The 24,954-nt window shown below is 40.8% G+C and overlaps 2 protein-coding genes across 3 annotated transcripts in view; both read right to left on the bottom strand.

Annotated features, from left to right (window-relative positions):
* Positions 1-221: 221 nt before the first annotated feature.
* The window catches only part of LOC142095435 (uncharacterized), a 296,495-nt gene continuing 271,762 nt past the window's right edge, over positions 222-24,954 (bottom strand). The window contains exons 4-8 of the mRNA XM_075178379.1: positions 8,521-8,644; positions 7,498-7,637; positions 6,985-7,170; positions 6,785-6,905; positions 222-1,579 (exon numbers count right to left, since the gene is read on the bottom strand). Coding sequence (XP_075034480.1) covers positions 222-1,579; positions 6,785-6,905; positions 6,985-7,170; positions 7,498-7,637; positions 8,521-8,644 — 1,929 coding nt within the window. The remainder of the gene's footprint in view (positions 1,580-6,784; positions 6,906-6,984; positions 7,171-7,497; positions 7,638-8,520; positions 8,645-24,954) is intronic.
* The window catches only part of LOC142095265 (uncharacterized), a 32,234-nt gene continuing 26,842 nt past the window's right edge, over positions 19,563-24,954 (bottom strand). The window contains exons 4-5 of one of the 2 annotated variants that reach the window (XM_075178199.1): positions 24,115-24,219; positions 19,563-23,205 (exon numbers count right to left, since the gene is read on the bottom strand). In XM_075178199.1, the coding sequence (XP_075034300.1) occupies positions 19,769-23,205; positions 24,115-24,219 (3,542 nt within the window). In that variant the 3' untranslated portion in view covers positions 19,563-19,768. The remainder of the gene's footprint in view (positions 23,206-24,114; positions 24,220-24,954) is intronic. The other variant, XM_075178200.1, reaches the window with a different exon arrangement.

The raw sequence follows: 24,954 nt of genomic DNA, 5'->3' as shown, positions 1-24,954 counted from the left end.
AAAATATTACACAAGTTTAGATTAAAATAATTTCCTCTAAATGGTGATTGAGACACTTCAACACAAAAGACAACAAAATAAAAAGGACACAGAGTTTTTGTGAGATTCTGCTGCAATGTGACCAATGTCTGAAAACAATTAAAAGAATTTTCCTCATTCATAACGGAGGACTTGTCGTGTACTGTAAAGATTGAGTTACTGCAAAGACATACCCCCCCCCCCTAAGATGTCTTAGGGTTGTGAGTTTTTCTATGCTTACGTAGAGCATAAAAATTTGCAAAGTATTTTCTGCATTCTGGACAAAAATATGGCTTCTCGCCAGTATGAATCATCTGATGTTCTGCCAGTCTCGAGGCACAGTTAAAATATTTTCCGCATTCAGGACACCGAAAAACCTTTTCACCCGTGTGAATATTTTGATGTCTAAACAAATCTGAGGGTTGCCTAAAACATTTTTTACATTCCTTACATTGAAAAGACTCACCTGTGTGTATCATCATATGCTGAATGAGCCGAGAGTTTTTATGAAAACGTTTCCCACATTCAGAGCAAGCAAATGGCTTCTCTCCTGTGTGGATTCTACGATGTATAACAAGATGCGAGTTATATATAAATATTTTTCCACACTCAGAGCATGACAATGTTTGTCCTGTGTGATATCTTTGATGCGCAACAAGGTGAGATTTATACCTAAAGCTCTTTTCACATTCTGAGCAAGGAAATGGTTTCTCTCCTGTGTGGATTCTGTAGTGTACTGTAAGATTTGCGCTGTATGCAAAACATTTCCCACATTCAGTACATTTGAATGGCTTCTCTCCTGTGTGAACTCTCATATGCGCCAGATATCTTGAACTATGAGGAAAAACTTTACCACATTCAGCACATGTAATGGTATTTATCCAGGTGTGACTCTTTAGATGTACATCAAGAGACTGTTTGCTTGAAAAATGTTTCCCACACTCTGAACAGGAAAAGAGTTTATTTTTTGTGTCACCATATTTTGAAAGACCGGATTGTAGGGAGAGACATTTTTCGCATACAATATTGCCTGTTTTGGGTCTTGAATCCTCAAACACTACTATAGAACTGATTTGACTTCCACAAACTGAACATGTCAACTTCTGCATCTTGTGAGTTCTCTGATGTTTAATAAGATCCAAGTTACTGGGAAAACCTTTCTGACACATGGAGCATTTATATAGTTTATCTGTGCTTTGTGATACATGACGATCGGTATCTAATGACACATTATTACAATTTACATTATTCTCCTCTTCCTCAGTAAGTGATACATGATCTGCTTTAGTAAGCCTACCCATTACATCAATATATCCTTCTATACCAGTGGGTGTATTCTTTCCCGTTTTACATCTTGTGGGTGGATCAGAGGTTGTGCGATTTACTTCGTCACAATACATGGATTCTTCTGTCACATGGTTCTTTAACTTTTCTCTTCTGTCCGGAGGTTTATTTAAATTATCCAATGGTTCAGTATTAACATCACAATGATCTGTACTTCCATCACGTGAAGAAACCAGGGTATGAAACATGGCATATGTCTTATTAGGGAGAGATCCATCTGTTAGAAAGATATAATAATTAGATAGAAAAGATAAACTTACTTTAAATGTAGATATGCTTATAAATGACGTCCGGTTCAGTTAGGTACACAGTTAAAACTCTATATAGAATGTTGGAGGGATGCGCATTAAGCTACATTTTTGTTTTTTGGGGCGTTTTTTCAAATCCAAACCACTGGATGCATAAACTTGCCTTGAAACAATTGAAGTTTGCTGTCAAGGTTGCCAAATATCGGGGGTTTGCAAAACTCAGAGCATAATACATTTACCCCCTGGAGCAAGACCCTCGAGGCGAGACACGTCTCAAAGGATATTCAAGAGATTAAAATCTATGCCTCACAAAGAGATCCCAGGAGAAACAAAAGGAGAACATTCAGGCTAGGTCAAGTCAAGCACTACTGACAGGCAGATAGCTGCTGCTGCCTATTGTCATTCTGTTTAAACTCTGACTTCCTACGCAGTTACTTGCTGACAAAGGTTGTCACCAATCAGATTAAAACAGCAAAGTTTTGATGCCATTCTATAGGAATACAATCACTTTCAAATAGTACCATGGGATCCAACTAGGTCCTTATACCTACTATTCATGATGTAATAGAGAGATATAATAGCATACAACTCGGGTACAGAAGAGAAGCGCCTAAGAATCGTTAAGTGGGCATTATTTCTGAGCATTACAATGGAACCAAAGAAAAGTTTAGCAAAATAGTGCCTTCCATGCACTTTTTCGGACCCCAAACAAATCCAATAGAGGGCAGCCAAACAAACTTCAATTTCGACTCACAATCTGTGGAAGCTGAGCCAGACCCATGCGGAAGCTGGGCCAGACCCATGCACCACCTGTCAAGGTAGATAACCCTCTCACTGCTCGGACTATGTAGCAACTTACCAAATTAATATCTGATTTAACATCTAAACTACGTTCTTTAGTGAAGGAAATGAAGACAGAAATTGTAGAACGAGGAGGCCAAACAGACCATACATAAAACAAAACAGAAAAATCATTGTCTTCCCACAACCAGCTGATATAGGCACATGAAGCGCTCTAAAATGAAGTGAAATGCAATGTCGCTATTCCACAGATTATGAACAGAATACAATTTGTATGATGTACGGAGAGCCTAGTCCTCTGTATCTCAAATCTCTTGAACATGTGGTCAGACCACATCCATCTACTTTGGACTTGGGATTACATCTAAATTGAATCCTTGTCCGTGGAAAAACAAATACTTGATAGCTTATTTGTACACTGAAATTTAAAGTTGATATTTGTGTTACATGAAAAAACAGTCAGTATTTAACTTCTGTGCAAAAATAGAAAACTAATTTTCACCCCTAGCATTTAAACATGGTTTTGTCCAGGAGACGCAAGTAAAAAAAAATTCTTGCCTAAGTTCCTTAATGAATCAGGCCCTTAGAAGGTAAAATTGCCACATTCAAGGCTAAACATAAAACACAACTAGCTAATACTAACAGTAAATGGGGCCTTATAACATATAAATAGCTGATGATGATAACAGCTAGGAAACAACTTCAAACTTTAACTGTGGCCCAAATCCAGTGGATGCTCACCCGCCTGAATCAAAACTTTGATGCATTAGGCAAAGAAACTATGCGGCTCACAGCTCACAAACTTAGGGAGGGAATTAGTAATTAATATAATTAAAGCATGTTTAGTAGCCAAAGTCTACAGCTACATAGAGATAGTGAACATTAAGTCCCAACAACATGATACTAATAGAGTCCATATTTAGAGTTTTAGCACTGAACAAATTTTCAAAAAAACTTTTACAGTATATAGAGAGGGTCCATGTGAAAGCGTTGGTATGTGTCTCGATCACACTACAATTTGATGGCTGCTGTTTACCAATAGCTGGCACACCTGAGCAAAGAGGAACGGAGTCCAACACTCCCCGGGGTTCATCAGGAACCCCCGCAAGGAGGTTTAGGCTTTGCTGCGAGGAACATGCGGGTTCCTCGCAGCAAGGAACGTGTGGGTTGCGGCACCTCGACGTAAGCCACTAGTGAGGCAGGAGGTGAACACAATTGTCAGACAAGCCAAGGTCGATACTGTATGGTCAAACTGGAAACCAATAGGGTAGCTGGAAATTGCAGAGGTTAAAGCCGGAATATCAAACGGAGCCAAATCAGATGCCACAAACAGTAGTCTGGAACAGCAACGTCAGAGCCGGGTAATCAGTAGAGCCACATCGGAATCCAAGAGAGGTAGTCAAACAGCAGAGGTCAGAACTGGGAAACAAATGGTAAAATACAGGAGAGAAGTACGCTGAAGCTGGACACAAAAGGCCCAATACTCTGACAGCTATAGAATGCCAGAGGCTGCTTTAAATAGGTGATTCAATTTGGCGGTGAGTGACGTCACTGAGAGCAGACAGGATCAAGAGAAGCGCATCCCGTTGCCTGGCAATGTTGGCCCCGCCCCAACAGTAGGAGAAGGTGCAGTCCCTGCGATGAAGTAGGTAAGGGGGAACTGCACCTGACAGTAGGGTTCCTATAATGCCTTAACAGTGGAACTTCACAATTTTGCAAAAGATGAACAGGTAATTGTATTTGAGCTAGATATACCTATTGTATTGCATCATATGACTGGTGGTTATAACGGTTTAAGTCTGCAATTTTCCCCGTTTCCTTACTACCCTGTTCTCTTCTGTACCCTCTTGATTTAAGAAAAAGTTCAATAAAAATGAAGAACGTTATGTAATCGATTGCTCATATTAATCATTAACCGTTGTCACCTGTTTAGGGTACAGCATTTTCCTATGTGTAATATAATCTGGATACACAGATTGTTGATTTGCATTGCTATGTGACAAAATATCCTATTATACATTCATTGTGATTGTTTACTACCCACTAAAAGAGTAAAATAGTAAATAATTCACTTACCTTTTGTTTGTATCAAACTAGCATCTATTCGTGATCTGTTCATTTCTAAATCTCTCAAGCTCCTTGCCATTACAGAAACCTGGCTTACCTCCTCTGACACTACATCCCCTGTAGCGCTCTACTATGGGGGACTCTCCCTCAGCCGCACTCCCAGAAACGAACAAGGTGGTAGAGTAGGCATTCTACTTTCTCCAAGCTGCACCTTCCAATTCATACTCTCTGAACCCACCCTCTCAAGTCCACACTATCCGTCTATTTTATCCTCTCTACCTTTGTGTTGCTGTTATTTATCGCTCCACAGGTCCAGTTTCCCAATTCTTTAACAAATTTGCGGCCTGACTCATTTATTTATTACTACTCTCATACTAGGCTACTCCCTAACTTCTTTCACTTATTTCCTCCTCTGGTCTTGCCCAGTGGACCTCATTATCCACCCACTCCCGAAACAGTAACTTCTTAATACTGTATGGTCACAAGGAGAAGTAATAGCGGCCATATAACCCCTCAAAGATAAAAGCTCCAGGCCCAATTAACTTCTAACAAGACCTAATCCCGATTCTCACTAAATTATTTAATGAGGGCTCTGAAAGAGGTTATAGCATCACCAAATCCTTTGCAATGTTAGAATTATCGTCCAACTGTGATGGACACTCCCTTGACCTTGTCATCTCCCGCTACTGCTCCATATCTAGTTTCTCCAACCACAACCTTCTTATTTTCAGACTCACCTTACCTCATGCCCTCCCCCCTGCACCCAAATCCACACATACACAGTAACACCTAAGTACTTAGGCTGCCTCGTTCTTCAAATCTCTAATATCCTTCTAGTCTTCTAACCCCCTTCACCTCTTTGCCAGCTTCAACGAACTTCTCTGCCCCCCTACACCTCTTCCCCCTTCCTCCTTCACAGCAGATAATATTGCCACCTACTTCAAAGACAAAATAGACACCATTCGATAAGATATTTCATGCTAAATTCCACACACTTTACCCACCTTCACCTGCACTCCCACCTCTTCAACCTGTCTCTCTCCATTGGCGCATTTCCATCCTCCTTTAAACATGCGCTCATCTCACCAATTCTAAAGAAACCATCGCTTGATCCAGCCTCTCTCCTCCCCTTTGTTCCTGGTTCACCTCCTACCTATTGAATAGCTCCTTTAGTGTTGCTAACTCTGTCACATCCTCCAATCCTTTCCCACAATCTGTTGGGATCCCACAAGGCTCTGTTCTTGTCCCATTATTTCTTTCACTGTACACATCTTCTCTTGGGGAACTAAGTTGTTCATTCTGCCTCCAGTCCCACCACTACGCTGATGACACCCAAATCTCTCTCTCTTCCCCTGACTTCTCCCCTTCTATACTCTCTCATGTAACCAACTTTCTGCTATCTCCACAAGGATGTCCCAATACTAACTAAAGCTCAACATGTCCAAAACAGAACTTATCTTCTTCCCTCCTACCAGAGTCACCACATTCTCTCAAATTTGACTCACTGTCAATAACACCACAATTTCCTCAGCGTCTCAAGCCCGCTGCTTTGAGATCACACTTGACTCCACCCTCAGCTTTATTCATCCAAACTCTCTCCCAGTCCGGTCGACTCCACCTTAAAAACCATTGCCAGAATACGTCCATTTCTTACCCAACATGGTACCAAAACCCTTATCCATTCTCTCATCCTCTCCTGTCTTGAATACTGCAACCTACTGCTATCTGGCATTCCCGACACCCAGTTATTCCTACTTCAATCCATTAAAAATGCTGCAGCAAGACTGATCTTCCTCTCTCACAGCTCCACACCTGCTGCCCCACTTTGCAAATCCCTAAACTGGCTCCCTGTGTCCCCCAGTAGCCAAGTCAAATTACTCACCCTAACCTATAAAGCTCTAAGCAACACGACCTGTTGATACACTTCAAATCTCATATCAAAATAATCTTCCCCCTGCCCTCTAAGATGTACCTCTGACCTGCACCTTGTCTCGTCTTACAGCCGCCAAATCTTTAGATAGTCCCTGAAAGCCCATCTCTCTTTCAGAGCTTATCCGTGATAAAACTATGCACCCTCACCACTGTCCCAATCTCCACATGTTTCTCTTGCTCCAGCTGTGCCCTCTTCCACTTAGAATGTAAGCTCTCTAATGAGCAGGGTCCTCCATACTTATTTGTTTTCAGGTCTGCATTTATTTTGTCTACCGTGTATGTCTCTGTTTTATGTCTGTCTTGTTTCCCTACTGTACGGTGCTGGGGAGCACTGTGGCACCTTAAAACTCTATGATCATAATAATACTACTTACCACATGACGCCAGGAGTTCATGGCTTCCCATTAGATCCTTGTAGAGATCCATGTGTCCTTTTACATACACCCACTCCTCCATGGAGAAATAGACAGTGACATCCTGACACCTTATAGGAACCTGACACACACAACGATACAGTCATCACCCAGACACATCCCCTGGTGTTACTGTATAATGTCCCATTCCCAGCAGTCACCTCTCCAGTCAGCAGCTGAATGATCTTGTTGGTGAGTTCTAGAATCCTCTGGTCATTGTTTCTCTCATGTATCAGTGAGTGAGGTGGAGGTTCCATGATGGGGCTCCGAGTCCTGCTCCGTCCTCTTGAGGCTGGGCTGCAGCTGGGCGTGGTAGGCTTACCAGACTTCTTTATTAGTAAATATTTCTATACAATTACAAAAGTTCATTACTCAGTCATTAGTAATATAAATAAATTTTCCAATCTTAACTGCTGCGTTGTAAGTTAACCACTCAGAGATGGATAAACACAGTCCATTACCCAACATCATCCCGGTCCACTGATTAAAGTAGCAAACACCACATCAATAAGCATTTTATATATTTTAGAACATAGTTTATCACTAAGCCAATTTTTTGGGGTTATTTGCAAAGTAATAGGTCTTAGGAAAGCAGACACAAAACATATCTACCACTAATATCCTACTTTACTCTGTTTAAGCCAAGTCACAGTAATACTCCCAGAATCCCTCACCTCTCTTGTCAGCATCTGAATGATCTCTACTGTGAGACTTAAGATGCTCTCTGTCACATAATTCTTTGTTTCGTCCATCAGCGGTGAGTCAGCCATCTGCTTAGAGAATGTATTGTTGAAGCTATGGATATTAAGCTCACCTGGACATAATAAAAAAAAATTAATGCAAACCTCTAACATTCTTGTATGTCCCTTACTTACACCAGACCATACCTGCTAACATTTTTTATCTCCCCCCCCCCCCCCCCCCCGGCAGATCCTGCTGACATCTCTGGGGAGCGTGATTGTGCAAATCGTGTCATTAAGCCCCACATCCCGCTGCTCAATGCTGCATAATAGAGCGGGGGCAGGGCCATTGAGCCCCACCCAAAACAATAGGGAAGGATACAGGAATTTGCACTGCTTTCCCAGGAGAAATTCATGAGTCTTCCGGACTATCCGGGAGAGCATGCACCTTGGCACCACACACTCAGCCACTTGCAATCTTCACATAGAGCTTATACCAAGATACAGATGAATAAATACATTTTATGTAGCTAGAATACTATAAGCTTAAGTGAAACTAAATGTTTAACAAATGTATAGACAGTTGTTGTCTCGCTCATTTTTGTGAATGTCGAAACCCACAACCCAAGTCGCTGAATTGGATCAAACTATAAAGTGCTCTTTTGGCAGCAATGTGTTTAAAGCAGACCTTATTACCCCTCTTACATAACCTTTTGAACAATTACAGGAAGACATTTCCACTATAAAATTCTCTTTTCTCTCTGCAATACTGTCCACTATAAGAGAGAGCTCTTGCTAACTGGATGCTGCAACAATGATGTTAGATGCCTTTTACAATAGGTGGGTTTATTATAGGGTTTTGGCACTCCAAAATCCTAGGAGTCATGTAACAAAAAAAGTTTTGAAAGGCATACATTTAATGTAATAATAATAATAATAATGTAGTAAAGATATGCAGCCTATGTACTCTGTAAACTAACAATTCACAAAAGGACTATAAAATCATTCTCCCCTTACCCATTAAATTAAGGAGACTGTGATCCTCTATCACGATGTCCTTGTAGAGATCAGTGTGTCCTTTTACATACTCCCACTCCTCCATGGAGAAATAGACAGTGACATCCTGACACCTTATAGGAACCTGACACACACAATGATACAGTCATCACCCAGACACATCCCCTGGTGTTACTGTATAATGTCCCATTCCCAGCAGTCACCTCTCCAGTCAGCAGCTGAATGATCTTGTTGGTGAGTTCTAGAATCCTCTGGTCATTGTTTCTCTCATGTATCAGTGAGTGAGGTGGAGGTTCCATGATGGGGCTCTGGGTCCTTCTCAATCCATCTGACATACTGGGGTGTTTGCGGTATTTTATAGAGTCCCCAAATCTCTTCAAAAGGACACAATCCTATATATTGAAAAGACAACATTTTCAAACATGACAGGGATAAAATTCACCTGATATGTAATAAATGAATGAATGTAATAATGCCAGGGTGAGCTGTCCATTTGCAGCCTTTCCTGGCTGCCTTAAAACTAAAATAGCGATGTTTAACTCTGGCTGTAGAACCAATTACCGGTACTGACTACCCCGACAGAGAAGACGACAGGAGGACACCGAATGCATAGTAGAGTGACCTGAAAAAAACAATTATTTATCTCTAAAAGAATACTTACATTACATTAATGACAGCTGGGTCCGTCCATCGCTGCTTTAAGACAAGTCGCGGTTTGTGATGACGACATCTTGTACAGTCGGCAACACAGCGAGTCGTCCCATGAAGACATCTGCATCCTGGTAAGTAGATTTTTTTTTTTCAGGTCGCTCTACTATGCATTCGGTGTCCTCCTGTCGTCTTCTTCTCTGTTGGGTTAGTCAGTACCGTAAAACTGACTACCACCGTTAACTCCTTGCCTCACCCAGTTTGCACAAACATACTGACAGCTGGCAGGTTTTCTACTAAGTAGATGCTTTACACAAAATGGCTGCCAGGCTGATGCACGTAGCACTATAAGTGGCACCAAGTTGTCAGTGACCACTCAGGGTTCAAATTACAGGATCTGTACAAGTGTGGACAACCCCTTTAGAAGTTAAACAAGACATACTGGCTTGGTTTATGGATGTGCTTTTGCTTGTGCCCCCTAATGCTTGGCTATGAATGACAGGTCTTCATGAAGAAAGGATGGATCATCTACTATTTACCACTGTAGTGCTCCGTTGTAGACCACCCCAGCTCAATCAATCTTTTATTCTTGGTTAGCCCAAGAAATCTTACACAGACAGCAGTGGCGATATTGTCAGGTTAATAAATACTTTTACTAATAAGGGCAGTTTTGTGAGATTTCTTGCATCACTCACCTCTCCAGTCAGCAGACACATGAGTTTGACGGCATGTGTTAAAACTTTCTCAGTCATTTCACTCCTGTCACTGTTCATTGTATATTCAGTCAGGCAATCTGAGAAAAAAATTGCCTTAATATGAAAAGTGAAAATAACAGCAATGCAATTATTACCAGGCAGCCAGGTGCATTTGTTTGATAAACCATAGGTATCCGCTATCACAAGGATATGCTGGGATAATATACATGGATGTTCTTAAACCATTTTCTAGCACCTTAAATAAAAAAATAAATAGAACAAAACTAACACAGGGCACTGTACTTTCAACTGAGGGCCAAGCCTTTTGATGTCATGGAGTGCCCCTGATTTTATATAATGGATTTTCATAACACATTCCAAAAACAACACATATCTGAGCAATGTAGACAAGGGTATAATACGTTTATTCTTCCAAGTCTGAAAATGTATAATGAATCCTGTGTTAGGTCTAAGATCTGAAACACTAGAAAATGTGGGTCAACCGTTTACTGGGACTTTAGTCTGCAGTTTGTTCCCCTTCCTTTAGAAGAAATATATATATATATATATATATATATATATATATATATATATATGTGTGTATAATATATATATGTGTATAATATTATATATATATATATATATATATATATATATATATACACATACACACACACACACAGTTGTTTTGGTCTGTAATACAAAGATTGTGAGAGAAGGCAGATTCAATTTAAATGGAGGATAAAATCTACAAGTGTCTGTTCCCCATACAGCACATGTTTTCAAACATTTGGAGTTAAGCCCCCTGTTTAGTTAAGTGCTCTGCACTGAATGTCTCCTGATTGAGAAGTAATGTGTCACGTATATATTACACCATTTGTACTTTGTGTAAACAACTTCAATATTATTGGACTTACACAGCACCAGTAGCTCAGACTGTATTCTTACCTCTGCACACACGTGTTACAGTGAACTACACTAGTAGTAGTAGCAGTAACTCCCACCTATCAGTATGCGCCTCTCTCGCTAAGGATCACGGTACTTGTAGTTCCAGGACCCGTCATCATCTGTAACCCCGTCACCTTGGCAACAGCGCAAGGAGGATAATCCTTTGCGGTTGTTATAGACCAGTGATCGCTTCGGCAGAGGAGACAGGGATAACTTCCAGTTATACATATCAGTGGGGGAGACATTAAGATGTCTGTTATTCAGTGTACGCCTTTACAGGCTATGGTATACGCACCACATCTATGCAGATTATATGTGCCATTATTAGTCTCGGTGGGTGGGATATTGGGCACTTGTAGGACCATTAGATACCATTTGTGTCCTCAGTACTGGGCAGCTGCGGCCATCTTGTTGGAGACCAGAGGAGGCAACCTGTTGCTCTTTAGCTGGGATGAAACTAAATGTCCTAGCATGCCCTGCTAGCACCTGTCAGAGTCAGCACCAGCAGGCTTTAGAGCCTCAGGTCCAGATTGCCTAGCTGATTCACAGAGCAGTAGGTAGTCCATGTTAGTATAATGTAGTACACACATTTATTATGCTTTTGTAATTTCTTCTGAATTGCTTTGATTAAGTTTCAAATCTATGGGACTAGTGGAGGGACAGCATAGTAGAAAAATATTGCCTAGGTGATAGTGCAGCTTATCATGGAGTATATAAAAATTATTATGTACTTTACTTGTTTTCACAGGTGCCAACAGTATGTTTTTTTTGGGTACATTGGCTACCTAGCTCCTGGGATTTGGTCAGGCCTGATATCCACTGCAGCAGTGTTGTTCCTGATAGGTTCATGTCACCATGTATGGTGCTTACTTTAATGCTACAGTCAAAGTGCTTAAATCTTTTCTCTTGTCCATTCTCCCTCTGATTTACATTCACAAGATCTGTGTATATGGCATTGCCAGCACATAATCTTATGATTACTTATTAAGCCGCCAATTAAACAAATAAAGTTTTGGATGATAATATGCTTTAAGTGACTACCAAACCTACCCTACAGTTTGCCTTATTTTAAAGAAGTACATTCAAAAAAACTTTCATAATACTAAAGGTAAATGTTAGTATAGATAAGCCAAGTTACGGACATTCCCTTTCCCTAAACAAATGCTTACACCAAATTGCTCCATATAGTTCACTTTAGATAAGACCACCAATGACGACACCTAGCTCGGTATCAGCACTCATGTCATTGAACCGCAGGGGCGGGGCCAAAATGATGCGATTCACCTCGCCCCTTCCCCTTTTGTACTCACATTTCAGTTGGTAAGTATGCTCATGTGACAGTAAGTGTTTACCGAGTACACCCTGTTGAAAAGTTCAATTGTATTGAAACTTGAATAAGATATTACATGAAGCATTATTTCCTTTTCATACTCCCTGGTAGTCATTACAGTGTTAACTACATTCACCTGAGTACAGACAGGAAAAGAAACACCCCTGGAGGGTGTATAAGGTGGCTCCTCCTTCCTCCTGGTGTCTCTTTCCTGTCTCTCTGCTGAGTAAGGAGGTTTTTTAGTATAGCTACTATTTTGTATTTACTGTTTGTGGGCTTACATAGTCTCTGAGTATCGGATGGGGCCCTGTAGCACACGTGGGTAGTGCAAGCAGGAACAAGGGTTAAAGTGACCGTGGGACGACTCTGCAAACCTTTGATAGCAAAGCGGGGCATTCATCCTGGAAGGTCAGAAGCAGCAGTCTGTTTCTCCATCCGGATGTCCTGTGTGCTGGACACATACGATTTCTGTGCAGTCGAGCACACGTGGTCTCTTCTCAGAAGACATTAAAGCGTGGAATGAGCCTTTTTCTATGACACTGGGTCTGTGCTTTTTATTCTATGTAAATTGCTACTGGGTGCTCAAAACCTCGTAGCAATGGAACGAGAGCCCGCCCCTAAAAAAGTTAAAAGACACCCGATCTACAGTCCTGGTCATAAGTTTTGAGAATGACACAAATATTATTTTTCACAAAGTCTGCTGCCTCAGTTTTTATGATGACAATTTGCATATGCTCCAGAATGTCATGAAGAGTAATCAGATGAATTGCAATTAATTTCAAAGTCCCTCTTTGCCATGACAATGAACTTTATCCCCAAAACAGCATTTCCACTGCATTTCAGCCCTGCCACAAGAGGACCAGCTGACTTCAGGTCAGTGATTCTCTCATTAACACTGGTGAGAGTGTTGACAAGGACAAGGCTGGAGATCACTCTGTCATGCTGATTGAGTTAGAATAACAGACTAGAAGCTTTAAAAGGAGGGTGGTGCTTGAAATCATGTTCTTCCTCTGTTAACCATGGTTATCTGCAAGGAAACACGTGCAGTCATCATTGCTTTGCACAAAAGATCTTTACAGGCAAGGATATTGCTAGTAAGATTGCAACTAAATCAACCATTTATCGGATCATTAAAGAACTTCAAGGAGATTGGTTCAATAGTTGTGAAGAAGGCTTCAGGGCACCCAAGAACGTCCAGCAAGTGCCAGGACCGTCTACTAAAGTTGATTCAGCTGCGGGATCGGGGCACCAACAGTGAACGGCTTGCTCAGGAATATCAGCAGGTAGGTGTGAGTCATCTGCACGCACAGTGAGACAAAGACTTTTGGAGGATGGTCTGGTGTCAAGAAGGCCAGCAAAGAAGCCACGTCTCTCCAGAAAAAACATCAGGGACAGACTGATATTCTGTAAGAGGTACAGGGATTGGACTGCTGAGGACGGAGGTAAAGTCATTTTCTCTGATGAATTTCCTTTTCAGATTGTTTGGGGCATCTGGAAAAACGCTTGTCCGGAAAATGAAAGGTGAGCACTACCATCAGTCCTGTGTCATGCTAACAGCAAAGCATCCTGAGACCATTCATGTGTGGGGTGCTTTTCAGCCAAGGGAGTGGGCTCACTCACAATTTTGCCTAAGAACACAGCCATGAATAAAGAATGTTACCAAAACATCCTCCAAGAGCAACTTGTCCCAACCATCCAAGTACAGTTTGGTGACAAACAGTACCTTTTTCAGAATGATATAAGGCAAAAGTGATAACTAAGTGGCTCGGGGATCAAAACATCGCAATTTTGGGTCCATAGCCAGTATACTCAGTATGCTGGAGCTAGCATACTGCTAGGGACAGGAGCATCACTGTGCACCCCCACAAGATCAGGTTGACGGGAGACAACATCCTCTGCATTGCTAGGGGATGTAGTCTTTCCAGAGGCAAGGAACTGGCTGTTTCCTGAAGAAATAGCAGATGGAGTCTTTTCCTCTGGGCTGGCTGAAGCTGTGGTTGCTGGCGACGGCTGTTGTATAGCAGCTGTGGTCTTTTCCTCTGGGCTGTGTTGTTTAGATGTAGATCCTGAAGACTGTAGTTGGGCAGCTTGGCTTCGGGTAATAGAGTTGAGAAATGCGGTCACAATTCCACCCCCAACGTCATTTGTCACATCAGTTGGGAGGCTATCGATACCGGCAATATCTCGCAACTCTTGGCCATCTCCCCAGTCCAAATACACCCTTGCTACAGGCACTTCCTTCTCCAGTCCATCTGCCATTGTAACTTTGGCAATGCGACCCTGCAATACTGCAGCAGGATCAATAAGATGGGGTACAGTTATGGATGCCCCTGAGTCTCTCAGGGGCATCTCCCCTCCAAGTTACCTTCCGACACGCCACACTCTCTTGAGCTGGAAGGGGTGGAAACAGTCTCTAATGGCTCACCTTGGCCAGTTAAGCAAGTCAGCCAGGCCCCAGGGCACGAGTTGCTGGTGCTGTGGGACAGTCCATCCTGAGGTGATCGGTCTTCCCGCAGCTGTAGCACTTCCTCTCCAGCCTAGGGTCCGAATGTCTCTGATAACTCCCAGGGACAGGACGTGGCGGTGGCTGGTGAGGGTTAGGTACTTGCTTTTGGGGGTGAGTAGAAGAGGGGTGTCCCCCTGATTGTATAGTCCTTTGGTGTTGGTTGTTAAGCTGGCGCTTCTGCCAGTGTGGCCTCACTGCCACATACTGATCTGCCAACTGGGCGGCTGCTTCCAGGGTGCCTAGATTGCTGTCCAGCACCCATTCTTTCACCTCCGGTGCACACTGGCGGTGAAATTATTCCTGGCACATCAGGTCTATTACCTCCTCCCTGGTCTGGGCACCTGCTCTGCGCACCCACTTCCTGGCAGACTACCGGAGCAGGTTGGCAAACTCCTCATGGGTAGTGTGGAAGTTCTTGGAAAGATCCCAGAAGTTCAGACGATAGGTCTCTGGGGTAATAGTGTACTGTTTAAGAAGTGCCCTTTTCACTATCATAGTTGGCACAGTCCTCAGAGGGCAATCCACAGTAGGCCTCCACTGCGTGTCCTTGTAGTGTGGCCACAAGATGCATGACCTATTCCTCTCGGGGTACAGCGTTTAGCCTGCAGATCCTTTGAAATACCTGCAGGTGCTCATCAATATTCCCACCACAGTCCTCAAATTTAGGGCAAGGTAAAGATGACCGTCCTGATCCCCTAGGGGGTGCCTCCCCCCTAGGCTGTATGGCTGGTGCCCTTCCCTCTTGGTACCATGCCTCGATGACCTGTGCTCACTCAGCTTCCGTTGCCTTGTCTCCTAAGGCCGCCAGCTGGATCTTTAGCTCGGCATCCCTGCGCTCATCATAGGACAAGGGCTGGTCCTGTGGGTACAGTCTGTTGAGAAGAGGTTGCTGCTGTCTGTTTCACCTAGTCGTCAACTGGGCTGCTGCCTTGGCTACTACTGCCATCAGTTTCCTCCATCTAGGTACCATGCTGTCGGTGCCATCCCCTCACCCTCTCTCTCATCTCCTCCCTGTCTGGCGAATGGCTGATGTCAATGCCCTTGACACTGCACAGAATCTCAAGGTCTGGCCTGGACACGTTAGTGTAATCAGACATCCTGTGCGTTCTCCTGGCTGCAGTTATCCCTCTCCCTCTCTTTCTCTCAAAATATATATATATATATATATATATATATATATATATATATATATATATATATATATATAAAATAAAGTACAGTTAAATTCTTCCAGTTGTTTGCTTAAGTGATTCCAAACTTGTAGAGGTGCCAGGTATCCTCAGCCATCACATAAGGCTGTCTTAGCACTGATTGGGCAAAAGCGCTACACATAAGCCTGGTAGCCTCACATTGGCACATTGATCAATTGCCAGTTATGGAATGGTTGATTCCTCTATAGGGATGGGGAAGCTCCAATGACTGCAGTCTTAGCTTTTTGATCTGTATCAGATTCCATCAGGACACTAACCTAAATGCGTGGGAGGAGCTTCAGTTGTCCGTGTTGGAATTTAACAGCTGCAATGGAATGTCATGGTAACACAGAACAATGACAATGGGCTCTATGTACTGACTTACACAGAGCTCCAGCGTTCTGTTTTTAGAGCAGAGTGAAACTATATGTAATGTTTGATTATTACATGTAACGCATCTCTGCTCAAAATGGGCATGTCACCGTAGGCAAGTATGGAGGAAAGAGCATAAATGTGTTGCTCTTTCCTCCAAATTTAATACATAGACCGTAATGTATTTTACCTTCATATATAAAAAATAATAATTTTGGGGTTCAGTAATTTCTTTAACATGTAATTCCACACTTCAAGATTTGCAGGCTTTGTTTTGAGAAGTTACTTTTGCTGACCTTGCAAGGAGTGTATTACCCTACAACCCTTCCTGTTCAGAGGTCCTATTCTTCTTTTAGAGTCACATTAATACAGATGATTCTTCACTTAAAATAATTGAAAAAAACATATAGATCAGTGCTTTCTAAGTGAAAATTAAACCTTGTCAGGCTACTTAAAATAACATTGTAGTACAGGTGTAAGCAAAAATTTGCTGATCCCATGATTCACTGAATTTCTTAGTGAAAATAAGTCAACAGCCTCTGTAAGGTACAATCTGAAACATATTGCTGAAAATTTTGAATGGATGATTACTATTTATTTTCTGAATTTACCAGAGTAAAAATGAAACAATGAATTTGATATGCAAAGTATGAGCTCTCTTGCAGTTGATTCATTAAGTTTTTTTGCAAAGGTGTTAGCACCTGACTGACATTAAGTCAAGTGAAAATAATTCTGTAGTTGTATGAATAATCTGACTCCTGTAACTTCTCAGGATGTTGGACTTGCTCTGAAAAAACAGTGGCTTCTTTATACCTGACTGGAGACTTGAAAATAAAGATTATTGACTGTTACAAAATAGTGGAAGGCTAAAACAAAATTGTGTAAATTCCATGTTACAAGTATTTACATATCAGAAACATCATTAAGAAATGGAAGGATACTGTTAAATCAAAGGTGATATCTGGAAGACCCAGAAAAATCTCTGATATAGCTGCTCATAACCTAGTCCAGTATGCAAGGCATAAAGGTTCAGCCGACATTGTTGTAGTGCAGTGTTGGCTAACCTGTGACACTCCAGGTGTTTGTGAAACTACAAGTCCCATCATGCTTTGCCAATATATAGCAGCTTATTGCTGGAAGGGTATGCTGGGACTTGTAGTTTCACAACACCTGGAGTGTCACAGGTTAGCCAACACTGGTGTAGTGCATAATGGTCCACACGTTTACAATATAGCGTTGCCTACACAAAAATGATCTGTATGGGAGAGTGGTCATAAGGAAAGCTTTCAGACAACCTCATTACAAAATTCAAACATTTGAAGTCTGCAGAAGAAGCCAGAAACTTTTTGGAACAAAGTGTTGTGGATTGATCAAACAAAAATCTATCTTTTTGGCCCCAACCATAAGGTTTGGAGAAACAAGTTGAAGCATCTGAAGAACAGAACTTTTTGCCAACAATTAAGCATAGAGGTAAATCTATTATGCTTCGGGGTTGTGTTGCAGCCAGTGGCACAGGAAATATTATCCGTCTGCAATTAAGTATGGATTCAACTAAGTGTCAACAAATCCTAGAAGCTAGTGTCCCTGGGTTAGTGAAGCAATTGAAGCTGAAAACAGGTTGGATCATTCAGCAAGACAACGATCCAAACCATATCTCAGAATCATCCTTCAAGTACCTACAGAAACGAAAGGTTCAGGTTTTGTAATGGCCTTCATAGTCCCCAAACTTGAATATTATTGAAAATCTGTGGTCTCAAATATGCAGTGCATGTTAGAAGACTAAGAATATAAGACTTCTGCAAGGAAGAGTGGAAAAGAATATCAGCTGGCTACAAAAAGATGTTAGGAAGCAAACAATTAGTAACTGTGCATTAAAGTCTGCTACCTAGATAAGTCCAGAGTAAGAAGAACACCGAGAGGTTAGAAGTCAGATAATTTATTCAACTCTTCTTCTGGCTTCATTTAAGGCCTCAAAACTTGAGTCAATAAAGGCTCTTAAGAATTTGTGTGGAGTCTGATATTGATCAATATGCATTATATGGACAAAAGTATTTAGCCACACCTGTTAATTATTGAATTGAGGTGTTTCAATCAGACCTGTTGCCAGAGGTGTATAAAATCAAGCACCTAGCCATGCAGTCTCCATTTGCAAACATTTGTGATACAATGGGTCATTCTGAAGACCTCAGTGACTTCAAGCGTGGTACTGTGATAGGATGCCACCTTTGCAATAAGATAGTACATGAAATTTCATCCCTGCTGGATATTTCACGGTCAACTGTAAGTGATATTATTAGAAAGTGTAAGCGTTTAGGAACAACAGCAACTCAGCCATAAAGCAGAAGACCACGTAAAATCAGAGCGGGGTCAACGACTGCTGAGGCGCATGGTGCGTAAATGTCGCAAACGCTCTGCTGATTCCATAGCTGAAAGGTTCCGAACTTCCACGAGCATTAATGTAAGCACAAAAACTGTTACGACGGGAGCTTAATGGAATGGGTTTCCATGGCCGAGCAGCTACATGCAAGCCTCACATCACCAAGATCAATGCCAAGCATCAGATGGAGTGGTGTAAAGCACACCAACACTGGACTATGGAGCAGTGGAAACGTGTTCTGTGGAGTGACGAATCACGCTTCGCTATTTGGCAGTCAGATGGGCGAGTCTGGGTTTGGCGGATGTCGGGAGAACGTGACCTGCCTGCATTATGACAACTGTGAAGTTTGGTGGAGGAGGGATAATGACATGGGGCTGTTTTTCAGGGTTTGGGCTAGGCCCCTTGTCTCCAGTGAAGGGCAATCTTAATGCTTCAGCATACCAAGTCATTTTGGACAATGCTATGCTTCCAACTTTGCGGCAACAGTTTGGGGAAGGCCGTTTTCTATTTCAACATGACTGTACCCCCAGTGCACAAAGCAAGGACTACAAAGATATGGTTTGATGATTTCGGTGTGGAAGCACTTGACTGGACCGCACTGAGCCCTGACCTCAAAAGCATCAAACACCTTTGGGATGAAATGGAAATTGCGAGCTAGGTCTTCTTGTCCAACATCAGTACCTGACCTCATAAATGCTCTACAGAATAAATGGGCACAAATTCCCACAGAAACATTCCAACATCCTGTGGAAAGCCTTCCAAGAAGAGTGGAAGCTGTTATCACTGCAAAAGGGGGACTCCATATTAAAGTATATGTATTTGAATACAATGTCATTGTTGGTGTAATGGTCAAGCGTACAAATACTTTAGTTCATATAGTCTATATATATATTGCCATATCACTTGTGCTAATAATGCAGAGGGAATGAGAATTTGTTACTCTATTAAGTTTTATAAAAATGCACATTCACCCATGTTGTAGTGTTGAAAGTTAAGTTTATTTTAAAGAGAAATTAAACACACAATACTATAACACTCAAGAATTAATGACGAGGGCTACAGTAAAATATTTTTTTTTTACTATATTCTTTTTTTTCTACTACAAAAGGTGACATATGCAGTAACTATCGCTAAAATGACAATAAACATACATTGAGGTTATAAGCATTGTACATGCAGTAATCAAGTACATGCAAGTTGTTTACTGTCTATATGAACTCGCTGATGTGCAACGTAACGATCTTTCTTTGTAAAGCACATCCCACATTCAGAACATATAAACGGTTTCTCATCTATGTGAAGTTTTTGATGTGCAACATAAGTTGCTTTCTGTGTAAAACATTTCCCACATTCAGAACATTTGAAGGGTTTTTCATCTGCATGAATTAACTGATGTCTTGCAAGGTATACTTTAGCACTAAAACATTTCCCACAGTCAGAACATCCAAAGGGTTTCTCTCCTGTGTGAATTCTTTGATGTACAACACAACTTGCCTTTTGGGTAAAACATTTCCCACAATGTGTACACACAAATGGTTTTTCGCCTGTGTGAACTCTCTTGTGCGCAACAAAACTCGCCTTCTGAGTAAAACACTTCCCACATTCAGAACATTTAAAAGGTTTCTCATCTGTATGGATTCTCTGATGTGCATTATAACTCGCTTTCTGGGTAAAACATTTCCCACACTCCAAACATTTAAATGGTTTGATGTCTGTGTGAATTAGCTGATGTCTGACAAGATATACCTTAGAACTAAACCTTTTCCCACACTGACAACACTCAAATGGCTTCTCACCTGTGTGAATTCTCTGATGTACGATACAACTTGCATTCTGGGTAAAACATTTCCCACAATGAGAGCATACAAACGGTTTCTCTCCTGTGTGAATTCTCTGATGCGCCACATAGCCAGCTTTTTGTGTAAACCGTTTCCCACATTCAGAACACTCAAATGGTTTCTGACCTGTGTGAATAATCTGATGTCTAACAAGGTATATCTTACATGTAAAACATTTTCCGCACTCAGTGCACAGAAATGGTTTCTGATCTGCGTGGATACGTCGATGTACAATAAGATTTGAGGCACTGGTGAAACATTTTCCACAAAAAGAACACACAAATGGTTTCTCTCCTGTGTGAGTTCTTTGATGTGAAACAAAGCTAGCTTTTTGCGTAAAACACTTCCCACACACAGAACATGCATAAGGTTTTTCCCCTGTGTGAATTCTTTGATGTATTATACGATTTGCAGCATTGGTAAAACATTTCCCACAATCAGAACAGGGAAACGGTTTCTCTCCGGTGTGAGTTCTTTGATGTTCATCAAAACTTTTCTTAAGTCTAAAACATTTTCCACAAGCAGAACACTCAAAAGGCTTCTCACCTGTATGAATTCTCTGATGAACAACACAGCTTGCTTTCTGTGTAAAACATTTACCACATTGAGTACACACAAATGGTTTCTCCCCTGTGTGAACTCTTTGATGTGCAAGGTAACTTGCTTTTTGTGAAAAACATTTCCCACACTGAGTACACACAAATGGTTTCTCTCCTGTGTGTATTCTCTGGTGCGTAATGTAACTTGCTTTCTGGGAAAAACATTTCCCACACTCAGAACACATGAACGGTTTTTCTCCTGTGTGAATTCTCTTGTGAGCAATATAATTTGCTTTTTGCACAAAACATCTCCCACAATCATCACACTTAAAAGGTTTCTCATCTGCATGTATTCTCAGATGCGCCATATATCCTGCTTTCTGAGAAAATCGTTTCCCACATTCAGTACATTGGAAGGGTTTTTCCCCTCTGTGGATTAGCTGATGCCTAACAAGATATATTTTAGAGCTAAAACATTTACCGCACTCTGAACATCCAAAGGGTTTTTCCCCTGTGTGAATCCTTTGATGAACTATGCAACTTGCTTTTTGGGCAAAACATTTCCCACACTGAGAACATACAAATGGTTTTTCTCCTGTGTGGATTCTCTGATGTACAATACAACTTGCTTTTTGGGCAAAGCATTTTCCACATTGTGAACAGACAAATGGTTTCTCTCCTGTGTGAATTCGCTCGTGTGCAAGGTAACTTGCTTTCTGAGTGAAACATTTACCACAGAGAGCACACACAAATGGTTTTTCTCCAGTGTGAATTCTCTGATGAGTAAGGTAACTTGCTTTCTGTGTAAAACATTTACCGCAGAGAGTACACACAAATGGTTTTTCACCTGTATGAACTCTCTGGTGAGCTATATAACTCGCTTTCTGGGTGAAACATTTGCCACAATCTGTGCATTTAAATGGCTTTTCCTCTGTGTGAATTCTCTGATGGGCATTATAACTAGCTTTCTGAGTGAAACATTTCCCACAATCAAAACAAGCAAAAGGTTTCTCACCTGTGTGAGTCATTTGATGTCTAGCCAGATATATCTTAGAACTGAAGCATTTTCTGCAATTAGGACATTCAAAAGGTTTCTCCCCTGTGTGAATTCTCTGATGCACAATACAACTTGCTTTCTGGGAAAAACATTTCCCACAATGGGAACAGATGAATGGTTTTTCACCTGTGTGAATTCTCTGGTGTGCAAGATAACTTGCTTTTTGTGTGAAACATTTCCCACAATGGGAACAAGCAAATGGCTTTTCGCCTGTGTGAATCATACGATGCCTTACAAGATATACTTTAGAACTAAAACATTTACCACATTCAAAACAGACAAAAGGTTTCTCACCTGTGTGAATTCTTTGATGTACAATGCAACTTGCTTTCTGGGTAAATCGCTTTCCACACTGAAAACATACAAAGGGCTTCTCCCCTGTGTGAATTCGCTGATGTGCAAGGTAACTTGCTTTCTGGGAAAAACATTTCCCACACTGAGAGCACACAAATGGTTTTTCACCTGTATGAATTCTCTGATGTACTAAGCGGTTTCCAGCACTGCTAAAACATTTTCCACAATCAGCACATGGAAATGGCTTCTCATTTGCATGAATTCTTAAGTGTCTAGTGAGATAAAGGCTAGAAATAAAACATTTCCCACATTCGGAACATACATACGGCTTCTTGTCTGTGTGAATTTTTCTATGAACAATGAGATCTGAGGCACTTGCAAAACATTTCCCACATTCAGTACAAGAAAATGTGTTATCCCTTCTGTGAATTTTCTGATGTTTAATGAACCCTAATTTAGAAGTAAAGACGTTCCCACACACTGGACATACAAATTGTTTCTCGTGTTTGAAGAGTTCTGATTCATAAGTAAATGATTTTCCATCATCAAAACAGGCAAAAACATTTCCTTTGTGAAATATGCTCTCATGTTTAACAAGACTAGTACTCATTATGGACAAGTTGAGAGGTTTGTCTTCGCAATCATTTCTTTGGTTATAATGAGATGCAGAAAATTTTGTCCATGGATTGAATTTGTGCGGAGACATACGTAAAGAAAGAAATCCGTTTGGTTCCTCTGTCTTTATTCTGGCAGGTATAATTGAAGCCTTGCTTCTTGTAATCCTGGAAGTATGATAATCATGGGTTTTAAAATAATTTTCTGTTACCCAGTCCAATGGAAGGTAGCGCAGAGAATTTGTGTCAGGAATACTGCTATTCATGGACGTATCTGCTGAAAAGAAATAATATTGGTTAGTAATAAATGAAGTGACTGGAAACAATATAATTTAAATAAAAGACATATAACATTCAATGGCATGGTGATATAGGGCCTGATTCATTAAGGAACTGAGTAAGTTTTCTGGACAAAACCATGTTGCAATGCAAGGGGTGTAAATTAGTTTAGAATTTTGTACATAAGTTAAATGCTGTCTTGTTTTTTCATGTAGCACACAAATACTTGATAGCTTATTTGTACACTGAAATTTAAATGCGATATTTGTGTGCTACATGAAAAAACAGCCAGTATTTAACTTCTGTACAAAATAATAAACTCATTTGCACCCCTTGCATTGCAGCATGGTTTTGTCCAGAAAACTTGAGTAAGAAAACTTACTCAAATTCTACCCTAAGTTTCTTAATGAATCAGGTCCATAATGCTCAATTCCAACCAGGGAACTAACCGTGTGTCCTATTGTAAATATATTAAAGGACACAGATAATTATTTACAAGGCAGCAGCTACAGCTGTCATATAGCTAACAGGTCCTACCATATTATGATAAGCATTGCATATATAATTGTTGATTGTGGAAAATATCCTCTGGTCTGTGATGTACCTGAATTTTAGGTTTAGTGTTTCTTTAATAAAGAAGTATATTACCGTATCGTCTTCGTAAATAATTTTTCAGTCTCATGAGGAGGAGGTGGGGTGGGCTAAAAAAGTCCTTTCAATCCTTAGGAAAAGAAAATTATTCATACTGTTTGTCCAGTCATTTTTCTGCCTGAGATGTCTTCCGTTACAGGACGTAACATAAACATTTGTATTTATATATGGTTTTTTTATACACAAAAAAGTGACCCTGTTGATATAACTACCTAACAGAATTAAGATGGTTTTCAGTTTTTGAGTGATCACTCACCTACACTTGAATTTTCTGGAATTTCTCTTTGCTTGGGGCCCCTCAAATATGGCTCCTCGCCTCGCTCAATCACTGATACAATAGGAGGTTTCACACTGTCCCAACCTTACGTGGAAAATGAAATTGATCAATGACTTTATTTCACACCAAACTCCTTATATCATTTATATAATATGTCTGAAATGTTTATTTTGGTCCAACATCAGAAAAAACTTAGATGAATAATGCATCTGTCATATGTATAAAGCCTCTCTCATGACACCAGAGTGCTGTGTAACACAACTAAAAGCATGAAAGCTTTAAGTACAGAATAATAATAAACAGGCACTGATCAATTCTTTAATATTCATTAGGAAAAATAAAATAAATAAATGATTCTGGAACTTTATAGAACCTTACTTGGTCACTGACTGAGATGCACCTCTGGGCCCTTAGAGGTACGCCTGCACAGCAAGTTTTATAACCAACATTATTATCTACCAATGGCAGCCCAATTGTAGTATTATTTTACCCAACTTCTGTATCTTACTTTTCCAGACTTATTTTTAAGAAATTTCAATATTCTTAAAAAATAAAACCAACTCTTCTATTGACTTTCACCTTATCTCTTACACTATTTATTTTGGTCTAAGCCAATGGTCCAAACCACCGCCACACTCTGACAATCTCTGGAGGTACACTTCACCCATTCTTGGTCAATGTCTAACTTTTCTAACTCCCAGTTTGACAGAATTCCTGGGTTCTGATTTCCCTGCCGGCCAACACAGAGTGTAATGTGCAGTAGTGTTGCACATTAACATACCTCCAACATTCTGATTTTCGGAGGTAAAAGGGATATTG

The sequence above is a fragment of the Mixophyes fleayi genome, chromosome 6 (genome assembly GCF_038048845.1).
Source record: "Mixophyes fleayi isolate aMixFle1 chromosome 6, aMixFle1.hap1, whole genome shotgun sequence".
Lineage (NCBI taxonomy): Eukaryota > Metazoa > Chordata > Amphibia > Anura > Limnodynastidae > Mixophyes > Mixophyes fleayi.
This window is presented reverse-complemented; position numbering and strand designations above follow the sequence as displayed.